The sequence below is a fragment of the Lissotriton helveticus genome, chromosome 6 (assembly GCF_964261635.1).
Source record: "Lissotriton helveticus chromosome 6, aLisHel1.1, whole genome shotgun sequence".
Taxonomy (NCBI): Eukaryota; Metazoa; Chordata; class Amphibia; order Caudata; family Salamandridae; genus Lissotriton; species Lissotriton helveticus.
This window is the reverse complement of record NC_136067.1, coordinates 1499285476-1499303133: the sequence shown is the minus strand read 5'-3', so window position 1 is coordinate 1499303133 and position 17658 is coordinate 1499285476. Positions and strand designations below refer to the sequence as shown.

The following is a 17658-nucleotide window of genomic DNA, read 5'->3' as shown; positions in this document are numbered from 1 at the left end:
TGGTTACCAAGGTAACCAGCCTGCTACACGTCACATCAAAGGAGCCACGTGATCGGAACAGAAGAAAGGCACACCCTTAGAACACGTTTCGATTGGCTACTGAGGCGGTGACACATCACGCCACGCCTAAACCAGGAAATACCGAGTAGGTTATTTTACCCGCATCACCGAGGCACCGATCATTCCACGGGGCTTCGAGAGCAGTAACCAAGTAGGTTTACCGCCAGATGATCACATACCGCAAGTAAGTACACACTCACCGAAAACGGGTACAACGCGGTGCGCCTGCACCTTATCCGAGTTTCACGAGTTGGAGTACAATGCGTGCATTAATTTTTATGTACCTATGTTTATTTTCAACTTCGTAGGTGACGGATACTTGCCGTCATGGTAGATCTGAAGCCCATGAAGCGACAATTACCGCTTCAAGTGTAAGCTTCGCATGAACAGTTTTTCCTTTCCCTAAAACACTGAGACTGTAATGAGACTAGCACGCCAATACTAGATTACAAGCCGAACGTCAATCGGGCGGTTACAAGATACATGTTTATCGGCCGATAACTTTTACTTTTGATAAACTCACTAGCGGTTGGCTCCAGAGCACAAAAACAATCACTTCTCACTCCTACCACCAGCCCTAATAAGTCGAGTACCTCACAGAACTTTGCCTCTTATGACGGTACCCACTTAAGCGCGATCCAGTAACAGACACTGGAGCCCACTTGGAACTTGCATAACCTATATGACTAAATAATATAGGCAGTCACCTGATGGGGGTGACCTCACTAAGCACTATATATGTTATATGTATACCCTTGTTGTGTCCTTCCTAGTACGCAATCCCAACCCCGTTTTCCCTTTTCTTTCTTACAGGTTTTTTCCTAAACAAGGATTAAAACACACCCTTTTACGCTAGATCACAATTTTGTGGTCTTTAAATTGCACGTGGGCAGGGCGCACCTTAGCGTGTGCGTACCACCCAGTGTAATCCTCACGGTCCTGACGAAAACCATAGAATTTTTTGTGATGGTTGAAACATGTAGACCTTTATATCATCTTACTCTGTAATTTTGCACATAGCACGCTTCGCTATTTTTAATACATTACACTTCTTGAGACACCAAAGCCTTCCTAATTAGGCACAGGTGCCACACTGGTTTTATTGGGGTTCAGACGCTCAAGAATAAAGTCTAGAAGTGAGTAGTACTGGCCCTTTTTAATACATCTTTCACTGTAATTTTTAAGCACATATAATAAACAAATAATAACCCGCTCCACTGTAGTCAGGTGTCGCAGCACACCCTATGGGCATTCGGCCTATAGGGTGGGACCCCGATGATGAAGCATGTCACCAACTAGGTTGGTGAGTGAGGGGTCTTCTCAAAGGACAAGCATTGTCCGGTAACGGGTTGGGGCACATAGTGCTAACCTTGACATCAACACTAGGAATTGGCTAATTGCTACTTTCCTCTCCTATAGGGGGTACTCCTCCATTGTTGCTATCAATATGCCCTGTACTCCAGTGTGCTAAAATATTCTACAAGGCCTTGCAGTCCAATCTGCCTGACAAGATTTAAATTTAAGTGGGAAGGTGAGTGCATTTGGGAGACCCAAGATAATGTAGTCGGGGAATTTGGGGCGGTCTGTGTCAAAATGGGTATTGATGTCCTTTAGTACCTGTGACCAATAGGTCATGAGTTTTGGGCAGTCCCAGAGGATGTATAATAGGGTGCAAGGAGACCCACACTGGCGCCAGAACTCAGAAGATCTAGACGGGTTACATTTATGCAGTCGGTGGTGCGTGAAAAACCAATAGGTGACAGCTTTTGTAGCTTTTTCGATGCAAGCCACATTGTGAGCAGTGTCCTGCAAGGTACTAAAAGTCTTCTCACTTTTTCAGCCTCTGCTCTCTACCTATTTCTGACTCCTAGCGTTTCTGGCTAGAGGATTTGGAGGTCTCCACAGTGGAGCATATCATGCGATATAACTCTGAGATGAAGCACTTATCTGAGATCTTGGAGAGCTGCCAGCATTTGAAAGGGGTAAGCTGCCATTCAGCTCCATGGCAGACAGATCGGTGCACCCAATGGCCGATCTGGGTGTAGTGCCAGCGCTTCGACTCTGGGAGCACATGGGTTGTGCATAATGACACAAATGGAATTGGATCCTACAGATCACACAAGTGGCAAACCGATCGCCAGCCTGATTCCAAAGGTGAAATGTAGGGTTATGTAAGCCCGGGCTGACGTCTCTATTCCCAACTACAGGTGTGGACGGAGAAGGGTAGGATGTGAGCAAACAAACATAAATACAATACAACAACAAAAAAGTACATTGCATTACATGAATTAAAACTACAATTTATAAAAACATAAAGCCAGCTTCTTTTTGCATGTCATCCTGGCAAACAATAAAATTAATCCATTAAAAGATCAAGATCGGTAAAAAGTAATTATATGTGATGATGATTATGGCATTGTACGTTTAATCTACAGGCCTGGTTAGCAGACTTCTTCTCTTCAACCAAAAGACTTCCAAGTATTTTGCTACCGCACACACTATCATGGGAGAAAAGTCGGTTTTCAGAACCCTGTATGCCTGCATACAGTGAGTGAAACCTAGATTTCTGCAGGTCGGGACTAACCACTTCCTTCTTGCTTGCCCATAGGGTTGACAAAAAAAGAGTATGTGCAGCTCAGTCTCTTGATGATAGCTGCACCCAGGGCAATGACTCAATGAGGGATCAGTCCACTTACTAGTGAAGTTTCGGATTGGGAGACATCCGTACCTCCACTGTAGGCACAATTTCCTAGTGTGAGATGGAAATATAACATCAAGGAATCCCTCCAGTTTGTAGGTGTCTTTAGCCTTTAGGAAGGAGTCAGTCAGGGTACCTGACTGCGTGGCCTGTCTCCGAGCTACAATTTTACTTTCATGGTAGAGTGAAAGCAGCTGTTTTCTTGAAACCGTGAAGCAGGCGGTCGCAGGGCCAAGCCACATATTGGGTAGCCCCAGACACACAAACTCATTTTTTATGTGCTGGAACCAGGGGATATTCCCTGCGATCGGATGGTTCACGACCTCTTGAAGCTCAGACCTATAACTTGCCAACTCTGGTGTGGTCCAAACTCTGCGCCAAAAGATTAGGGGCCTAACCCCCAAATCTTCGTCGAGTGGCCTTAGTCCCAAGTCGAGCCTCATCGGCAAAAGGGGAGTGCTTGGGGGGAGAGATAAAAGTTGCCTAATAAATTTATTCTCCGTTGCCACTAACTTGCGGTTACACATATGGCCCCAAAGTTCACTGCCATACATAACCGCGCCCCTAGCCTGCGCTCTATAAATCTCTAGGGGGGGGGCAATTGCCTTGATGGATGATTTGTTTTTATTTATAAGGACAATGACTCCTCCCGCCATTTGGGCCAGTTTGAGTTGCGATTTGGTCCAATGGTGGCACCAGGACATATGCTCATTTAAGGTCACCCCCAAATATTCGAAGGTTCGGACCCTCTCCAGCCTATTACCGCCAATGCAGGGATTAGGTCGTGTTTTAGATGGGGGGTTAAAAATCATGTATTTGGTCTTGACAGCATTGATCTCAAGACCATGGGTCCCACAAAATTCCTCTAAACCCTTGAGGACTCGTTGAATCCCCATGGGTGACTTAGACAGGAGCAGGGTGTCGTCGGCGAACATAATAGCCGGCACCCTGCTTCCGGTAAGTCTAGGGGCATCGCTGTCCTGTTCCTCATTTAGATGAGAGATTACCCCGTTGACATAGAGGCAGAACAGGGTCGGTGCAAGCACACAACCCTGTCTCACCCCCCTGTCAACGGGGAATCTGTGGGAAAGTGAACCATCCCGACCACATCTAACCTGCGCGTAGTTGTTTGTGTGAAGGCGAATGATCATATTTAGAAAGTGATGTGGTACCCCCATGTTGGACAAAACAGACCAGAGTTTTCTACGGGGTAGGAGATCAAATGCGGCCCGTAGATCTACGAAAACGGTATAGAGGCTGCCACTCTCCAACTTTACCGTTTTCCAAAATAGGAGAGCCAGGCGGAAAATTTGATCAATAGTGGAAACCTTCTTTCTGAACCCCGCTTGATAGGGGCGCAATAGCCCAGGGGGTGGTTCAGCAGGGAGAACCTGGAAGAGGAACAGAACGCTAGGGAGGATCGTCCTATTAATTACAGTGATTTGTCCAAGCCAGGATAATGAGTAGGGTCGCCACCGGCGGCTTGGGTCAGATTTGATCTGATGATTCAGAGTCTGGTAATTAAGGGCAGCCGTTCCCGCAATTGTGGAGGTGATATGGCCGGTTGTAGGGCATCTAGTGTGTGCAGCCGCAGGGTCATGTTGACGGCCTGTGATTTGTGAATATTTGCCTTTAAGCCTGCTGCCTGGGCAAAACCCTCCAGCTCATCCAGGAAGGTGGTTAGGGAGGTGGATGGCTCCTTCAGGGTTGTCATCTGTGTATAAGCTTATAGTGTTTTGTTCTCCTCTGAATAGAATCCCTCGTTTCTTGGGGGGGGAACAACCATTACAACGCGGCCGATTCCAAGCATACACTTAACCACGCGTGCTTACAACGCATGCGTGGTTACCACGTATAGCCTTTACCACGCATTCCTTTACTGCGAGATACGTAGTAAAGGCATGTGAGTTAAAGGTCAAATTAAAAAAGGGGCTGGGGAGGTCTCCCCCCCCCCCCAAACAGCCCCCCCTCTAAAAAGCCAAGTGGGTTTCAAAAAGGGGGCTCGGGGGGTCTCCCCCTCCGCCCCCCCCAAAAAAACCTCTTACCTAGAAAACGCTCTTTTGTGCTTCTTGTCCTTCGTGCGATGAGCCTCCCTAACAACGTTATTAACGTACGTACATCTGCGTACTGCATTTAAAAAATAAATAGAATAAGGACCACTTCGAGTGTTAGAAAAGGGTAATTCTGTCCATAGAAAGCTAAGATAAACTGTGAGTATATATTTTTATTATACTCATTTTTTATGTTAGGATCTAAATTTTCAGCCCTGCAGTCGGTAAGGGTGTGGTTGGATTGGGGGCTGGGGGGCAGAGGGTCACACATGGGTACAGGGAAGGAGTGTTATACAAAAGGAGGGCGCAAGGGAACATGTAAGGAATTGGGGAAAGGATCGGGGAAAACATTTACCAGGAAAATGCCATTATCATGCATAGTTATACAACGAGAATTGTTGTAAAGGTATGCGTGGTAAAGGCATTTCCGCGGTAAAGGATATGCGTGGTAATGGCATTCGTGTTGTAACTCATGCGTGGAAAAGGCATGCGTTGCAACGGAATGCGTTGTAACTCATACAACCATCTGGGGGTTGGTGCGGATTCTGTATGCTATTGGACCACCGCTTTGGGTTGGGTATAGCGGCTAGGAATCTACCTTATGAATGGCCCCCAAGACCAAAATGCGCCAGGGTGGCCACTTGGTATGGCCAATTAACTTTGTCAAATGCTTTCTCAGCATCTGTGGTCAGGAGCATCTTTTCCTGGTCCTAGCTCTGAGCTTTATCTATGAGGTGGAGGATTCACCTTGTATTATCACTTCATTGCTGCTGTGGCACATATTCCGCTTGTTTCAGGTCAATAAGGCCCGGGAGTAAGGGGTTAATGCAGGCAGCTAGAATGCCCATAAAGAGCATTTAAAAGGGAGATGGGTCTGTATGAGGAGCAGTGGGATTGGTCCTTCCCTGCCTTGGGGATTACTACGATAGATGCCATGAGCATGGAGGGGAGGAGTGAGGAGGAATCCCCTATCGCATGAAACCATCTTGTGAGGAGAGGTGTCATGAGTTGGCAAAAGGACTTCTAAAAGGAGGCAGGAAAGCCATCCGGACCTGGAGATTTGGACAGCTTTTGTCAGGCTATGGTGGAGATCACCTCCTCGATCTGGACTGGGTGGTCTAACACGGCCTCCTGACCCGTCATCAGGTCAGAGGTATGGGCCTCTTTGAGGTAGCTGTCACAGTGACAGGCGTGAGATCCTGCGCAGTGTAGACATTCTGCTTTTTCTTAAACAGTTGTCTGATCCCGCATGTTCTACATTCTTTTTACAAGCACGACAGCGACAAGCAGCACTTTAAAAACATACATTTAAAACCTCTTTTGTTTAAAGATTAACTTTCTGATATTTTGTTAATTCATTTTTGAAGAGCACCATTTGTAAGATAATCACCCTCTCACTTCATGCTGTTGGCTGTTTGAAATGCCATTCCATCTCTCATGGAGTGCTTTCATTTTATTGTCTCTAACTATTTTACATGTCAAAAGTACACTAACTCATCACATAATAAATGCTTTATCCAAGAGATGCATAGTATACAGAAAAAAAAAAATTGTCACTGCAGCAGCCTTTTTAAGCATAAGTTAGACTCAAAATGCAAGCTTACCAGCTTTGCCATTTCTTGTACAAGTTTGTCATGAAATCCAATTTTAGCTATCTGCCAGACATGTAAAGAAAAAAATGATGTAAAAGGGGGTTTTGGTTGGCTTCCACAAACCCCTGCTTGGTGGAATAAATAATCATTCATTTATATATATTTTAGATTACACCACTGGATGGCGATACACAAAGTGGCACACAGCCTGTCACTCTCATTAATTTATTTGCTTTTATTTTATTATTCATAAAGCTCACTGCTACCTGAATGCGTTTTTAGGCTAAAACAGACAAACATACAAACATACAAACGTGCACACTCACTCCTTCTATCCGTGCCCTGCATTCATGCTTCAAATCTTGGTAGTGGAAGTGCAGCAGAGCAGTTTTATATATCCTTCCCTCTGCTGGTGGGATGCTACCTCACATGCTCCTGTGGCTTGTTCATCTGTGCTTAGTTTCCTAATTACTCGTGGCAGGAATGAAGGGTGAATAAACTGCCACTTTACCTTTGGGTTGTTTTCTTGAAGTTAGAGTAAAATATATATGTTAGGTACAGTTTGTTGAAATAATTGGTCAGAATTATTGAACTAAGTCCAGACTTGCAGTTAACTGGGTGGATGCATCCTCTGTAGGGATCTTTGTTTAACAGCCCCCCTCCCACCCACTAGGTTCATGTTTGCACTCAGTCTTTCGTCCTTGTAGACTGTATCAAATAAATGTAATTAGATTAGACAACAATAACCACCATCATTCATTAGCACCATAATTATTCAGTAGTGCCAAATACCTCTTTATTTTGTGTGCTTAATTTTTATCCTGTGATACTGTGCTGGTGCGAGGTTTGATATGATTGCTTGGGGCTAGATTGACTCTGCCCCAACTCTGTCACTGCATCAGACACAAGAATGACATGATTGATTATTCTGCAGCCCAGCTGACCTTTAAGATGTGAAAGCCCCAAGAGAAAACACAGTGTTGGCTGCTAGCTACAGCACCACTCTGTAGTCCCAAGATTATCAAAAATGTGGTGCCAACAGATCCCTAATGCACAACTAGTGCATGCAACAAAAGAAGGGATCACTTGAATATGTAATAAAGAAAAGCCTTCAAATATTAGTGTCCAATTAGATTAGCGTGCACTACCTCGGTAGTGCTGCGCACGTCCGCTGAACGTTCCAGACCGGCCCACGCAATAGAACGTTCCGCACCAGCGCGGAACGTTTGGCGCAGCGGAGAGGTTAACTAATCAGATTGTCTCTTGCTTATAGTCAGTCAAAGTAACGCTTATTTAGAACACAGATCCTTAAACAACATAAAAACATATAATTTATAGAAGTATTCTAAAATCATCACAAGTTCATCAACAGTTACCATTAAAATAAGTATTCTGTAAGAAGAAGAAAACAGAATGGATTACCGTACACTTCATTACACGATTACACAATTACTCAATATATAGATCATAGTCGCACATGTATGTAAAACAATTTATCATAAATTGCACCAATTTTTTTTCTTTCTAAGATACTCCTCATCTTCCTTCCTAGACCGTTCCTTCCCTAGAGTTCTGTGTTTGCTCTTAGTAGCTTCTACTTGTATTGTCTGTTGACATATTCTCACCTTTAGGTTCCCACATACAGAATACAATTTCTTTCTAACCTCTTTGGCCCATTTTAAGTCTAATATGGCCAAGAACATTTGTGATAGGAATTCAGCCCACCAATTCAGCTGTGTCTTTATTATGGTAGCGGGAAGGTTATCTGGTCCTGCTGCACCGGTTAACTTTAACTTCCTTATAGTATGCTGTACATGATCTACTGTGAAGTACATTTTTATATCTTCAACTACCCCTACCCAAAATCATTGTTCTCTTTCTTCAGACATTTTATTTGTACCAAACAGTTCACCCAAATACCCTTCCCATGCTGCTTCTTCCAACACACAGCTTATAACCTGGTGCTGTCCTGAAGCTTCCTGTACCAGCTTCCAAAACTTCCGTACATTTTTAGCTTCAATAGTTTCCAGCAGATTTTCCCAGCATTTCTCTTTATGAATCCTCTTCTGGTTCCTTACTAACATTTTATATTCCCAGCCTCAACTTGTCAAGTTATGTTAATCTACCCTGGTAGTATCAAGCTCTAAGGTTTCTCTTTTCTCTCCTTATCAACCTTTTCTTTTTTCATACATTCCACATTGAACCACTTTATTTGCCTTCCTTGAATTGTTTGGTTCTCAATAGGGCTTAATTTCAAATTTTTTAATTAGACTCTGAGGCATTGTACTACATGTTCAATTTTTTTTCAAATCATTCCAATTTCTGACCCCTAATAATTTCCATGTTTAGCTTTTGTTGAAAGTTAGCCAATTTTACCAAATATTCGTTTGTTAGTCTCATTGTCAAGCTCTTAGGGTACTCTAGTTGTTGGGGAATACTATATCACGTGGGCTCATATCACCATTAAATAATTCAAATTGCAGGGGATTATGATCTCCACCATCTCTTTGAGTTCCCCGAAACCCTTTTACTAAATTCCATGCATGAAGAAAGGCTTAATCAATTGGGCAATAATGTGTGCCTATCATGAATGTTTGTTTTGCTGGTCAGTCGATTTTTATCGTGCCATTCAGACTATATAACCCCTTTGTCCCCATATACTTCCCCAATGCTATATCTTGTCTGTAAGAAATACAATCAGAAAAATCGGCTAACATTATATTATAAGAACGCAATATTTCTTTAAACCAGGGATCTAATCTTTTCGGATTCAGTTTATGATTAAAATCTCCAATTACAATGACCATATCATTACCATGCTTTTCACACAGAATGTCCACATCTTCCTTAAAATTTCCATCTCTCCCCTATATTCCTCGTGCCGCCACCACTGCATATAGACAGTCATAAGTACCAAGTTTTCATACATCCTATCTGTGACCGACAAGGATACCCTGTAAGCAAGCAACCATTTGTATTTTACATTTAAAGGCATCACCTTTTTTTGCAATCCTGGTTGATATTAGTGTCATAATCCCCTCCCGCTGGGCGTCCAAACATGTATTTCTTCTCTGGCCTATGGAGGTGGACAACACCTTCATTTACTGGGTTTTTGTCACATAGCCACGTTTCTTGTAAACATAATCTCTACACTCTGGGCTAGCTTTTTTATACTTTCTGCTTTTACCAGTCTTCCAAGCCCATTTATGTTCCATGATGTGATTTTAAGGCTATGCGACAACCCATTATCCTAATCAATTTCACTTACGCAATCAACCTCCTCCTGATTCCACTGGGCGGGCCTATCTGACTATTTTCTAGGCTCCAATTACCCCAAAGTTTGCTAATCTCGGAGTTATTGATGACTAATTTGGTGTTTTCTTTTTCCCCACGCTCTTCATCCATCAACCTTACCATCCTTTTTCCTAAACCTGCATGGCATTTCAGAAAGACTCTTCCTTGTTGGCTTCCCTCGTCCAATTCCACTTCTGGGATTAACCTTATCCCTTCCTTCAATACCTCATTCTCTGCCTTAACAAAAGCTGCCTTTCCGAGCACTGAATGCACTAAAACCTTAGTAATTTCCTTCCATTTGTTATTGTGACTGAAACCCACCTCTCTCAGGTCCTTTGTTCCAGGTTGGATCAGGCAACTAGCTACTTTTATTAATACCTGGAAAAGAAGGCAGATCATTTCTGCTGACTTTATCCCTGATCTTACTACCCCTTTTATAGGCAACCAGGGGTGTGTTCGAGATCACACTGTCCAATCCAGGCACGCCTGTCAGTAGTGGCCAGTGTTTCAAAAGAACCTTATAAATCTCAATATTTTCCAAACTGTAATTGGTCCCAAGTCCCAACCTGTTTCCAGAATCCCTCTTAGGTTTCTGTGCAAGTGTTGTCTCTCTATTGACCATTCACATCCTACTTTCAACATGATCTAAAATGCTGCCCTTATATCTCTGTTCCGTCATCCTTTTTCTTAATTCCTTAATACCCTCCTCAAAGTGTTGGTTCTCACTACAATTTTAGCCGTACCATCTCTCCAAATGGAATTCGTCTAATCACTGAAGTGAGACTTGCCCTCGAAAATATTAATAGTTGCTGTTGGTTTCCTGTTCAATATAGATTGAATTCTGTCAGTCTTAAGATATAGTTTCACCTCCAAAAATGTGATTTCCGCTAGTAAATTGTACATTGAATGTATTCTAATTTAAATAACTCAGCTATTCACATAATTGAGTACAAATAATAACATCATCATCAATACAACGCCCCTTAAAGTAAAATTAGATGCGATGCTGACATGCGAATTACCTGGCCTGGAACTACTAATTCTTTATGTATCTCGGAGGCTGGTCTGTCAAGTGACCGACCCTCATGGGCTCTTACCGACCTTTTACAGATGGCCCTGACATGTATGTGATTATTACTCACTCCTACCAGCTCCCAGTGGTCTTGTTGACGTGATAGACACCAAGTCTAAAACGTTTTCTAGTCTTTCAGAGATGATTCATGTGTGCAGCTCGCCAGGTTGTCCTGTGTTATGTTTGTAAGTGACACTTTAGCCAATCGGGCTGTGGTTTTGTAGTTTTACTTTTTTTCCATTCGAGATGTGCTCTCCCACGTCTCTGCATGCGAAGTGCTGTTTATTGTGTTAAATAAGCCGGAACTTTATACGGTTATCGCACTTGACAAGGCTTCTCTTTGCAGATGTGTGACTGACTGTTCCAGAGCACAATAAACCTATCGGAGGTAGTGAGGGGAGAGACAGTCATATGTGCAATAAAATACAAGTTCTATAAGCAGCATGCTGGACAGTATTGCATTTCAAACTGTTTTATTTCTTCTCCGCACAGAAAAGGTCAAAGTTAGGCCACCAACAGATAGATCTCATAGGCCTACAGAATATCAAGAAATTCAAAGGGCCACACAATATCCTTGGTAAATTAATGTACTTGCCACTTGGTTCATTAAAGCGTTCAGACCAGTCAACCTTTACTAAATATTTTCTTGTCAGCATCGCCAGTGGGCATGTAGATAGTTGAACGTCTGCATAGATAAAATGTTAAGAGAGTGGTGACGTTTTCATTGATGATGCTCAGATAGTTTGAAACTGACATTAAGGGTTCAGAATGAAATTCCAGCCACAGTCTGTTTTGGCATGATCAACTAAATTGGTATGAGGGCTGTTCAGGCGTACCTCACTACAGTAAAAACGGATGCCTTGCCATTCATTGTAATTTATATTCATTTATAAAACCTAAATATGTTGTAGTACTAGCATTGCTTTTTCTTTTCTGACAGCACTGGTTGGGAGTCACACCTACTTATTACTAAGTACTACATTTACAGAGGAACCAGTATTATTGATTAGATAACATGCCATGATTTCGTCAACTCTAATAGGGTCCAAGAATTCTAATCTTTTTATGAGAACTCCATTTCGGTCAATGTCATGTTAAGGTGCTACAGTGAATGAAGATATCCCTGTAATTCTGGTTCTTTTTTTATGGCAGGGTTGTAAAATGAGAGATCACGTGATAGGTGTACCTGAGGGCGGTGACGATGGAGAATTCCAACAATGTCCTGAAACTAAAGTACTGAACGATCTGTTGCAGCACAGAGATGTTGTTGTTGTGCCTTTCACAAAAGACCTGAGTAGGTGAGACTACAGTACTTAACCTGTACATGTTTTCTGCAATTTTACTAATTTCACACTGTCTTGTTGGTTCACTGGTTTTCACACAGATGGCTCACAAGTGCCTCTGTAGTAGATGGCAACAATTTACGGTTGCCCATTTCATTAGATTACAGTTGTGGGTTGGTTGTCATAATTATCTAAAGGTGCAAAAGCTGTGCACGAAGAATACATTTGTGTCTTTTCAAATTTGGTTATTCCTGTCCCATACTTTTTCAGAAATAGTTGGCAAAACACATTTGTTTCCCCTCTCAAATGTGATACTGAGTTTTGCAGGCTTCATACATTGTTGTAAAATATTTGGTTCTTTTTATTTAAATAGGCCAGAACAAAATTTCTTGATTTTGCAGACCTTTCATTTTGAAAAAACATCTGCCTAGACGTTTGGAGTAGCAAACTGTTTTGGTATTCTTTATTCTACTTTGTAGTGCTCATGGTATATTAATGAAAACCATATGCATGTTGTTGATTTATCAATTTTAATACCTCAGTACTACGGGGAGATGTTTAGTGAACATTCTGGAAATTAATTTGTAGCCTATCAATGTAATCGTAATAGGACATCCCTGTTACATTAGCTTAATAGTTCCTTGCCTGCCGGCCCATTTCAATTTACTTTTGGAAAGAGCCACGGCGAGGGTCAAAGTGAGTTTATATTAGATGCTGGCATCAGGTAAGCAGTTTTTAGCTTTGCAACCTTTTTCTTCTCAGGCATAATCTTTCATAGATGTGCATGAACCTATGGTGTAGTTGACGTGAAGGGCAAGATTCACCAAAGTTCAGAGCTGTGCTCTTGGAAGTAGATACTTCTATATGTGGAGTAAATGTCTGACTTTTAGGTAATTAACTCAGAATTATAGGCATACTCCAAAATGTAGATATCCATTATTACTCAAATGTGCAATATTTCTGCTTATGCACATGTAACAGGTGTGTTTTTTTTGAGGAACTGATGTAACACAAAAGTGCATTCACCCTTACATTTTCTCTTGTATACCTTCATTGGGAAAAGAATTCTTCTTGTGGAAAAAACTCTTCACCCTTTTCAAATATTGAGGTGTCCTTCTTCACTCCCACCACAGATGAGTTGCAACAGCTAATATGTACAAACATTATGAACTGATCACCAATTTTCTGCATCTCAGACAAGCCCGTAGTACCTAAAGAAAAGTGTGGCTCCTTTTCTCATGTTGTATGTAAGATGGAGCAAAGCAGGAGAAAAAAGAATGCAGGTTAGTCCATCTGATGATACTGTGCCAGCAGTGTTATCTTTGATAGAAGAAACAACAACACACACATTGTCCTTTGTGTCCCAAGTATTTGGTACTGTCTTGGTAGTACGTCTTGGTTAAATTATGGGAATGTAGCTATGTTAATATGCAGCAAATTCTGTGAGTGAGGTATCGAACAGCAATATTGAGCTTTGGCTCAAGTGGAGCTCCTGCCATTTTGAAAAATGCCCATTTTGGAGTAGGTCTGTGATTTAATTTGCATCATAGACACTCCATTAATGCTTGGCGTAATGGATCTTTAAAATACACTGCAGCATCAGTCTTCTACTGCATGCTGATAAATACGCCTTGATAGACACAATTTTTAGTCTTACGTGTGCTAAGTGAAAGAATCCCAGTGCTATTGATTCCATGGGCCTAAATATTTTATAAGTGTACTAACGGCAAAACATTCTATTTTTGGCAAACACTTCTAGTAAACAGTCTGCAGGCTCCTTTGAGTCTCTTGTATTTGTAATTTCAGCAAGATGACTTCGGTAGAAATGGGAGGGAGGGGCCTAAAATGCATTTTCTAACCGTGTTCATTTTATACAATTTTCATCAGTGTTTTTCATTTGTCAGTGCTCTAAAAACTCTTGAAAATAGTAATGTGTTTGTGAATTGTAGTTTCTACTTTAATGGAAAGACTAGAAAAAGGTTTTAAAAGCCCTTTTAAGTCCCAGTCCTAACCTTTGGTAGAATTGAAGCCCAGTCAGTAAAGTTCAAACATCCCTGAAGCCTAGGGTTCTTGGTATCTAAATTAACAACAAACAAGCTGGTGAATGGTATGATTGAATTAACCTTAGCCACTGTTGATCACTCGGACCATATTACAGTCCATCGTTTTTATCCCACCAGGTCACTTCCAAATCCTTAAACTGCTCGCTGCATTAAGGCATTAGAAGACAAATTATAGCTTTCATAGAATTCCTAGCTAATAAGAATGAGGAATAAGGTTTGTTTATATCATTTGCGTTACATTTGAAGGCAAAATCTATGATCTTCATTGCCGGCTGAGGTCCTACTCTGCATCCACTGCTCTGTACAGTCTGTTGGTGTTTACTCCTTAAGATTAGATTGTTTTACCTTTATATCTATTCTTTAGAAGATTTATCTTGTAACTCTACTGTGTGATTATGTTTCACATATACTTATAAACCTTTGAATCCGATGATTTTAGAATGCTATTTCTTGTATGGTATTTTTGTTCACTCTTGAAAGGCATTAGTAGATCATTGACATTATGGCAACTCCAACCAACATCATAATCAAGGCCTATGTGCCCTTTCAGGTTTCTCTTCAATTGTGACATTCAGACACATGCTTAACTTTGAGAGTAAGAATTAGTGAAAATCAGTCTCCCACTTATTTTTATTTCTCAAATGCCAGGTAGTTCCTTCAGCCTTTTACAAACAAAATGTGACTCAGATCCAATAAGTAACTGTCAGTGAAACCAATATCCGCAAGGAAACTGCATTTCTAGATGTTCTTTTGTGTCAATGTCTGTGATCATATGTATTGCTATGGCCTGCCCACCAAATTGTGGCAAGCCACACCAGGCTACTCATTCCCTTGCCTACTCAGTGATGTGAAAAAGGAAGTAAGACTCTTAATACTGTATGGTTTTACAGATTCGGGGATTTCTTACCATTATCTTGACCTCACAAAGTCTTACACGTGATAAATTTAGCCTCATGAGACCAATAACAGTCAGAGATTTCACTTTATCATTATTAAACAAAACAAATCGGTGAGCATTCAGTAGCCTTGTGTGAAAAAGTGTGCTCTGTGATTTGTGTGTGACCCCTTTTAGTAGCACTGACTTGAAGTAAATGGTTCCTCAAAGAGTTTCCCAGCCATACAAATCACCTGGAACACATTCTGGCCCATACCTGCATGCAAACTGTTTACCCTCGCTCAACTATCTCCTATTTTCCTCTAGAATGCACTAGCATAGACAGAAATTGAGGGGTGAGCTCCATTGCGAGGCATGCAGACCCTGCTGCTTCAAGGCAGGCTTAACTCATCACCACTCACCCACTGTGCTTAGCAGTCGGTATAAAGTACTTGTGGTGTTATGCAATGTTTAATTTTTCCAAACAGGTTGCTGTGCACACTGGACCATTGCCTTTGGGGGGGGGGTGTTACCAAGGCCTAATGCCCCAAAATGCAAATGGGATTAGGCAACCTGGTGAGTCAGGAGACTGCTTTAAAAACATAATCATATCTTGTGTTAAAACTTTCTTCATTTCTGAATGTGTTCAGGTTTCGTGCTAACATTAAATACCTGCAAAGCATTGTGAAATTAGCTTCAATCCATGATTTTAAGTAATCTGTGAAATTGTTTGTGCATTGTCGTCTTTTAAAATAAAATGATGTGGGCGAAAACCATAATGCTGCACGAGCCACTGTGATGGGAAATGCAGGCTTTACTCTAAAATGTTCTCCAGCAAAGACATTAATACTGTACGGTTTTTGAGTTATCCTCCCTAAAACACTCATCACATCTGATCTGATCCATTTTTAAATCGCCATATCTATTATCCATCTAACAGTTTAACTGTTGTCAGAATTGAGTTTTGCCAAAGAGGCCATTAACTGAAGGTCCTCAATCCATAAACAAATTACTCTAAGTGATTATCATAGCACCTAAAGTTGTCCTTAGGATAATCAGTAGGCATAGCACTAAACCCAATATCATAATGAAAATCCCAGTAAGCCCTTTAAATTGTGTTAGTCAAATAAGACAAATCCTCTTTACTCTTCTAAAAACTAAAAGCTAATCTTAATCTATGATCCAGCATACAGAGTTGTCAATCCATTAATCCTAAAATGTAATTCGTAGTCAATTCTTGTAAACTTTGAGTATGCTTATTTTTATTATCAAAATATTCCTTGGCAAGGGCACTGAAGGCCTTGGTATGACAAATGGAATTGTAATGCCTATGCCAGTGTGACCTTAATGGCAGGGAACATTAAGGAAATAGTAAAGATTTGAAAACCTGCATCAGATGTTCTTATTATCCCAGGAGAGCAGAGAGTTTCCTCAGGTGAGGGACATACGAGATAAAAGTTGGTTAAAGTTATGTTACAGATTTATGTTGACAAGAGCAGTGTAGTTTTATTTGTATCTGACGGTTAATTTGTGTTTTTACCCTCCAGCGACTCTGGTGTTGGCGTGCCTGATGAGAAGGCTCTTGATAGTGACATTGCGAATGTATCGTTGAGCCATAAGGCTGGAGATGTTAATACAGTAAGCAAATCTTTTTATTTTCTCCTTTAATACTTCAATAAATACACAAGTTCCATTTGTTGCATTGTGTTCCTAAAATAAATCTAAGATTTATCCACAGCCTACACTTGGTAGTGGTGTTGCTTGATGTTGAAATACACCACCTTTTCCTCAGGCACAGAAGGTCATTACAGTAGACATTTTGAACCTGAAAATAATTGCAAAGGCATATTCCTTCTATTATGCTCACAAGCTTCTCTTCACACCATTAAAAGGGTGGAGAATTTTACCGACAATGGGGATTCTGCTGACATCTTTGCTCCGTGAAAGAAAAGTTGTCATCTCGAATATATGCCGTACCTCACATTGAATAGTAAAAAATAAAGTAGATAAAGTCTGGCTGTTAGACCTTTAAGCACATTTATGAAGAATGAGTAATTGTGGAGGGGGTGCTATAGCTCACATCCGACGTCATCTGAAAAGTACAAGAATGAATGTGAACTATCAGCTTGAAAAACTCTTTAATTCCACATTACAACCAGAAGCAATGGCATCTTAGTCTTGAGAACTGTTGAAAAAGTCATGCCCAATTCATAGTGTATTTACCTACATTCAGCCTGAATGCATTACTGCATGTGAAACTGGCATCCTGACTTTTAGTTTAATCCTATTGTCACGCTAATGTAGCTTGTGCAAAGAGCACTAGGCCTGTTCAAAGTGTATAATATAAGGTGGAGGTGGCATCATACAATGATTTTTAATTTGTGTAGGACCTTTTCTCTTTGTAAGTGAGAGCATGGTCTACGGACCCCTCTCGTGTAAAGTTTTGCTGTTCTGTGAAACCTAGAAACTTGAGCTAACATCCTTTGGGCATTTTGAGTGTGTGTTGAGATGTACAGTGAGTGTGTGTGAGTGATACTTGTACAGCAATAGCACTCTGTGTCTGAGTCGTCAGTACTAAAGGCTTTCCCATACCGTAGGAGGTAATTCCTGCATTCCTCAGGATGGAGGGTGGAGATGCGCACACTGACGTGAGGAATATGGGGGCAACCAT

General features: G+C 41.3%; 1 protein-coding gene across 3 annotated transcripts in view; it reads left to right on the top strand.

Moving 5' to 3' along the window:
• Nucleotides 1–17658, top strand: part of SANBR (SANT and BTB domain regulator of CSR) — a 330259-nt gene that overhangs the window by 142143 nt on the left and 170458 nt on the right. For all 3 annotated transcript variants that reach the window (XM_078649295.1, XM_078649294.1, XM_078649296.1), the window contains exons 12-13: nucleotides 11920–12065; nucleotides 16535–16625. In XM_078649295.1, coding sequence (XP_078505421.1) covers nucleotides 11920–12065; nucleotides 16535–16625 — 237 coding nt within the window. The remainder of the gene's footprint in view (nucleotides 1–11919; nucleotides 12066–16534; nucleotides 16626–17658) is intronic.